Source organism: Metopolophium dirhodum, chromosome 1, assembly GCF_019925205.1.
Source record: "Metopolophium dirhodum isolate CAU chromosome 1, ASM1992520v1, whole genome shotgun sequence".
Lineage (NCBI taxonomy): Eukaryota > Metazoa > Arthropoda > Insecta > Hemiptera > Aphididae > Metopolophium > Metopolophium dirhodum.
The window spans coordinates 82,628,136-82,635,698 of record NC_083560.1 but is presented as its reverse complement, the minus strand read 5'-3'; the positions used below and the strand labels follow the sequence as shown (position 1 = coordinate 82,635,698).

The 7,563-nt window shown below is 30.4% G+C and overlaps 1 protein-coding gene across 1 annotated transcript; it reads right to left on the bottom strand.

The window, feature by feature from the left end:
• Nucleotides 1-5,692: 5,692 nt before the first annotated feature.
• LOC132937410 (uncharacterized) lies at nucleotides 5,693-6,525 on the bottom strand. The gene is made up of 2 exons (XM_061004230.1): nucleotides 6,134-6,525; nucleotides 5,693-6,063 (listed from the first exon to the last, which is right to left on the bottom strand). The coding sequence occupies exons 1-2, from the start codon at nucleotides 6,297-6,299 to the stop codon at nucleotides 5,849-5,851; spliced, it is 381 nt and encodes a 126-aa protein (XP_060860213.1). The 5' UTR covers nucleotides 6,300-6,525; the 3' UTR covers nucleotides 5,693-5,848.
• Nucleotides 6,526-7,563: the final 1,038 nt, after the last annotated feature.

The window sequence follows — 7,563 nt, the reverse complement described above, 5'->3', positions numbered from 1 at the left end:
AACTAGTGTCAATATCTGAACTATCGGATTCTGACATATATTTATCTAAACATTACATATATATAATTTTTAATAAATTATATCTACTAAATTTATTACTATCCTATCCGCGTGAGTAATTACCAAAAGTATTTACTCTACATGTATATACTATTATTGATTTATAAACTAATAATACGTAACTACCGTCACCAAAATTAATAATACGTAAAAATTATTACTCATAAAATAACTATCATGCACAAATAATAAAAGAAATTACGTAAACGCGCGTCGTACGCTGGATATGGATGAGTACCTATCTAATAACACGTAAAACGTTCGACCGCCTATGTTACGCGTGTTAAATTTCGATACGGTATCCCCTCACCCGTTTCCCTCGCCCTGTTCCGCGATGTTTTTTATGCGTACGCGCTCGTACTACGCTCGAATATTATAACAAAAAATCCCCGGTTAGCTACTCCGTAAATCCCTCCAATAATATTCGACTTCCTATCCCTTATTTTTATAAACTATTGACTATAAAAGTCTTATTACTAATTTTTCCTAAATGATTTAATTTCCTAATTTACGCGCTTTACCATTTAATCTTCTAAACACTAACAATTTTTTTTTTTTTGATTTCTAATAATTATTCTATCAACTTATTCTGAGTAACGTTATACTATTTCTTATCCTAGGGCCCTTATAATTAATCTCCCCCTTTTTTTTTTTTCAAAACTTTTCAAAATTTGACGTCAATTACTTTAACAAGGTCATCTACTGCCTTTTAATTCAAAATCTATTTTCTTCAATATATATCAATTAACTTCTTTCAACAATTATATTTCAATTCAAAATTCAATATTTCACTTTAATCAATTATTCTCATATATAATTCAAAAATGCTACGCGCGTGCATCAATTTCCTAGATCAGCCTATCGCTGTCTACTTTAATTTAGTAGATCAGTCCTCGCTGTCTATCACAAAATATCATAAAATACTTAGGTCAGTCCCTGCTGCCTATCACAAAATACCATAAAATACTTAGGTCAATCCCTGCTGCCTATCACAAAAAATCTTAGATCGGTCCTTGCCGTCTATTTACCATAAAAATCCTAGATCAGTCTACAGCTGTCTATCATAAAATACGTATATAGTTCTTCCCAAGCTTGTTTCCTATTTTTTTTTTCTTTATTTAATTTTATTCGAATTTTTCCCTAATATTTTACACCACCACCAAGTATAAAATAAACGATGATATATATGTATCAACGTGAGACGTGCACTTCAAGCTATACAATTTTAATTTAATTATCTATCTTCACTTAATTAATATACTCACAACAACGTTGTTGCCACTGCTGTGTTCATTTTCCTTGATTGTCTGCTGGCCCGTCTTGAATTGTTCGTTGATTCCGGAGTCGCCTTGGTTGATCAGACCTTAACTGTTACCTCCGTGGAGCTGCTGACGTGGTGTAGCCGCTGCGTCGGTACTGGATCTCCGAAGTTGAATGTAGCCGCCTTGACTGCTAGACTCGCCTTTGGAAATTTAAATCCGCCGCTTCGACTGCTCGCCTCGTCTTGAAACTCCTTGAACCTCCTTTTTCGACTGCGCCAGTGTAATATACTCGGGAGCTTGGTACCTACTATCGTAGTACTAATAGTAGATAAGTGGCTGCCGAGATATTATAGTTGCAGGTCGCAGACAATTTGTTTGATGTTGTAGTCGTGGTTGATAATAAATAAAAGACAGTTGTTGTTTTATTGTGAATTTTATTATATTGTTGATAATTTTCTAAGTCCGAAATAATGCTCGTACAGAGTGGCGTGAAGGTGCTTGCACTAATGGGTGGTAGTACACGTCTCAAAACAGGCCGATTCGGGCTCCCTTTTATATGCAGTTCCCCGTACCCCTTGCCTATAGATACTGTATCTCGGCTCACGGATGTGGTTGGTGTGAACATCGTTCCAGCCCACGCATATTATGACTTCCAGTATAATTCTGTGTATTAAATTTGAAATAATCTTTTTAATATAATTTTAATATTTTTATAATGACTATCGTCGCGTACAGCGTACAGCGTTGTAATCAAAATAATCATATAGTATATATTTTTATATTTGAACATCTGTCGTATACAGAGCAAATTATGGTTCAGTGAGTTCCTAATATCTACCGTCTCTTCCCCAAGACATTAAAATGTAATATACAGAAAGAACCCTTAACACCGTTTCTATTATCCGATTTATGCCGAATTACAGTATCTAAATTATAGTATAGTAGAATTATGTACCTGTGTAATTTGTTTTATTGTTAAGTAGTAACTTGCTTACTACAGTATGTTATTAAATGCAACCCATGTAGGCAACTACGCATGAGCAACTACACAATAGTTTTTCATAACAATACAACACATCTGCTCATATAATTACTCTATGGCAGGTGTGGCCAAACTTTTTTATTCATTAAGATTTACTGAGTATATATTTTTCTTTTGAGGATTGACTAACGTAAGAAAAAAACGTTTTTATTTTTAAGTCTTTATCACTAATATTAATAATAAACATACTTGTATAAATAATACAATATTAAAGAATAATCTAAAAACAAGCGTTTCACATTATATTTCAACATTGTGCTGTTGGTGTAGAAGCGGGTCATATCGTTGGCTATAGTTGATAATAATCTGGATAATATTCACTAACTACCTACTGCTAAACAAAGACGCTGTTGTAAATTATCATCAGAAAGTGTAGCTCGGTGTTCAGCTTATGTATATATATATATATATATATAAATTGCATGTGAAAAATTTGATTAATTCACACAAACAGGTCGAAAATATGTATGATAATATGTAACGGTTTCTATCAAATGCACGACAATAAGTTCTAACAAAGGAGGATAGACTCCGAAATTGTCCGTGGTCGACCGTTTGGTCACCAATGGCTGTATAGGATTTTAGAAGGGGGCGTACAATGGCCCGAGTCGACCGTCTGGAATGTGGTTTGCGGTACGTACGCGAGTACCACGAAAATACGACGACTTGCGTCGGTTATAACAATTTGGGGTTTTTACCGATGAGTGGGGAGGCTTGGACGCATATTGTAGAGCTCGAGAACTGTCCGTACGCCATAATATTCAGACATGGCGCACCAGAGCTAGCGTGAGCACCTTCACGCTAGTTGGAGTTTTAATTAATTATTATTTTGTACTTAGAAAATTTCAAATTGAATCATATTTTTGAACTTATATAAATAACGAGTCAAGTACATACTACTTGTCTAGAAAATACCTGTTCAGTTGAATTGTATTTTTTTGAAACATAAAATAATTTCAATCAGTTTAATAAACACTTTAAATTACTACTGGACTTGAACTTCTTTACGACTACAATACTTCTTTTTCGTTCTACGATTGCCAGTACGTGTGGCCGTTACAATTGTGAGTATATTTTTTTCACTATCTTAGAACTTTTTTGTTCTTAATTAAATATATTATGTTTCCAAACACAATTTGGCGAAACTAAGGAGGATGTGTCGTGATGTTAATAATACTATTACTCTAAATAATATAATATTATAATATTATTATATTATTATTAGAATGTTTATGCACTAAAAAAAATGAATAAAACATATGTATGCACTTATGCACTAAAAATATAGCTAAATATGCATCTAACATTTTGATATGGTAATTATTTAATACTAATTAAAGAAGGTTTTTAAATATATATATATATAATATAATTATAATTACGATTTACGAGCTTTATATCGAATATTCTATGTATAACTCCGAATATCAACATCGAATTATCGACAATATATAAGCGATAATTTTTAAATAATATATATAAAATACAGATATGCTTAGATTACAAAAACTTAGATTCAGTTTTACTTAAATTTTTTTTTGATATTGTGTATTGAAAACAATAAAATCAAACATAAAATCTACATTTCTTTAGATACCTACCTACAGAGGCGGTTTGACATTTTTCAGTTTGTGGTTCAACAATAGTTAATACCACCCACCCACCTACCAAAAATTCATATTATAGGTACAAAAACTTACCTAATTTTTATAACTTTTTTGACAATTATTATTTATTTTAAAAAATGCCTAAGAGAACGCATCACCCGCATATGTTGTCTCCGTCTACAAGTGCGTAACATATCAAATTATACGCTCAGCAGAACACGTGTAGCTCCGTTAGTTTAAAAAATAAAGTAAATTGACCTCTTATAAAATGTAAAAGTAAGATTATTATCCAGGCAATCTTATAGGCTTTTTATTATATTTTATATTTTAATTTACAATTTTAAAATACTGAGTATAACTCGCTTTAAAATTAAAACATAATAAAAAACCTACGAGATTGCCCAGATAATAATAATCTTACCTTTAAATTTTATAAGAGGTTAATTACTCTTTTTTTAAAACTAAAGGAGCTACACGTATTCTGCTGAGCATACAATTTGCCATGTTACGCACTTGTAAGACGGAGACAACATTGCGGGTGAGGCGTCCTCTTAGTAATTGTGATGAATGATGAATGATATTATTATGATAAATTAGTTTTTTTCTTATCACCGAAAAGCATAATAACGAGTTGATGAAATAATGTTTTTAAAAATGTAAACGAATTTCAGGTTTTTTTAATTCAACTTATACTTCAACACCTGACACTATTATTATTTCAACAAAATCCTATTAATCCAATCAACATCGGTCTTGCTACCTGCAACTTTATAATTCTAAGCGGTTAAGTCAACGGCTAGATTATAACAACTTCATGAGTTGATTGTTAATATATGTGATTGTATCTATCTGTTGTTAATAATGAATTGGCCATCAAATTAACCATTTTTATATTACCTATACGGCTATACCGGACACTGATTACCAAGACCAGGTATACCTACCTATTAAAATGACACCCACCCCAAACTTTTTGGTGGTTCAGTGAACCACAAAATGCATGATCAAGCCGCCTCTGCCTACCTATATTAGATATTAACGAATAATGAATTTGCTTTTAAATTTAGTTTATCATACATAATAGCTCAATCATTTTAATATAATAATATTTACTAAATTACAACAATAATGTATCATTTTATTAGTGAATATTGATCCTTACGTATCAAAATTGTACACATTTCAAATATATTCACATTTATTAATACTAAATTAAGTGCTAAAATGGTCTTTCGGAAATAATGAATTTGCTTTTAAATTTATTTTACTCTGCATAATATCTTGGTTCCTTGGTAATTTTAATATACTAATATTTATTAAATGGTTCAACAATTATTTGTCTTTATATCAGTGAATGTTGATCTTTATTTATTAAAATTATACACATTTCAAATCCATACATTTATTGATATATAATTAAAAGTTTTAAAATTGCTCTAAATCAAGACGGAAAATTCTTATAAAAATATTCAATACCGGTCTAAAACCTAACCTTATTCTCCACTCAGAATATATTACGATGATTTTTTACGGGTGGGGGTTGTCTGACCGAAAATCAAGTGGCCGAAAGTCTAGTGATCGAAAAAAAGTGATCGAAAAGGTATCAGGTCGAACACATTTTCGATCGAAAAATATGATATCGAAAATGCAAATGATCGAAATGTTATGTAATCGAAATATATCGAAATTATGGTCGAAAAATATATATTTGTGTTAATTATTTAAAAAAAAACATAAATTATATTATAAAATTAACTAAAGTAGGTATTATAAGGTAAAAAAAAGTTGTAATAAAATATTAAAATAATTGGTAGGTATATATACTAGTATAACTTATAAGTATTAGTTTAGTATAAACAATATAATATAGGGAGTAATTAAAATTTTAAATTTTGTGCTATTCCTCTTAAATACTCTAGTAAATCATAACCTGGATCAGCTAAGAATCTTTGTTGCACTTCTTTTAAACGTATATTGTGGGATTGGACTTGAATTTTCATTTTTTTATTACTGCGCCCATAAAGTAGCATCTCAATTACTGCTTCAGTTTCGTTTTGAGTAGATTGTAAGGTTTTGATTAATTTATGTAGTCCTACGGTATACAATAATAAAATTAATAATTTAAATAATGATATAAAAAATAATATCCATTTCAGACAAACCCGGATGTGGCGATATTAATCTATTTAATTTTCTATGCCAGGATTCTGCAGTATTTGTCGTCCTGGGCAATCCTGATGATAACCTTTCAGCTACAGACCATAATTCTGGAGGGAAAAGTGGAGGCGTATAAACTGGTTCTCTTCTTGGTCTTCCTCTTGTTTTCATAACTTGTCTACCAATTATATATGAATGTTCAAAGTACTTTAATAGACTACGATACACCTACTACGATATATCTACATACGGGCTAGGTACATCTATAAAAATATTAGATAAAGTAATCGAAAAGCTAATCATTATCTTTACTTCGATCAAAAAACCCATTCGACCACAAAATATTTCAACTATATTAATTAAATATTCGACCATCTGTTTTTCGACCGCATGACTTTATTTTGCATATTATATTATAAGGTTTCTACTTATTAGAGCAAAACAAAAATTCATAAAAATGTGGTTTAAAAATTAAATTGCTTTCACAAATGTGATGTATTTTACCAATGTTGTGTAAATATTGTGTGATTTCCATGTGATGATGGCATGCGCTGCTCCATGTCACAGATGTTAATCTCTCTTATCGGTCTATCGTTTTATTTTTTGTTTAAAAGCATTAGAGTGTAACGAACCCAATAATACAGATAATATATTATTGTGATCGTTTCGCCTTCAGCTACATTTGGCAACATAAAAACTAGATAAACAATGGCACATTAATTCGACTAGATAAATCAAAGTCATATATGCGAATAGAAAACCTATGGGAAGATACCGAGAGGGCAATGCGAATCTTATTATCTCATTACAATAGGTACTACAATCTCACCTTAAATTATTAATGCATGAATATAACAATTAAATATTGTTATGGAATATGCATAATATGTATATGTATATATATATATGTATGTAGTGCATAGTATCTAGAATGTAACGGATGGCGTATAACATATATTGCAAACACGATAACAGGATACGATGTACCTACGTATATTATATCGTATATTATATTATATCCTGTAAATATGCAATTACACTATTATTATAAATTATTATTTATATTACTTATAAGTTATAAGTTATTAATTATTACTGTATAGATATTTATATGCCTACTTTATCACCAATACCCTATGTTAGTAAACTATATTGTATACATTTATATATTGTCCATCGATTTATCCACTGTCCACACGGATATGCGTCAAGTCATTATCTGTATCCTGCACGCCTAGTCGGGTCAAGAGCCATATCGCCGTTTCCCTATATTTCATTATACATGAATACCAATTACTATGTACTTGCTTATAATCTTTGTGTCGTATATGCATATGTGTTATATAGTACCCATATCTTGTCATCATATATGTATATAATATATGATATTGTTTTTTATATTTAAAATTAAAATGCAAATTTATACTGCGTTTTA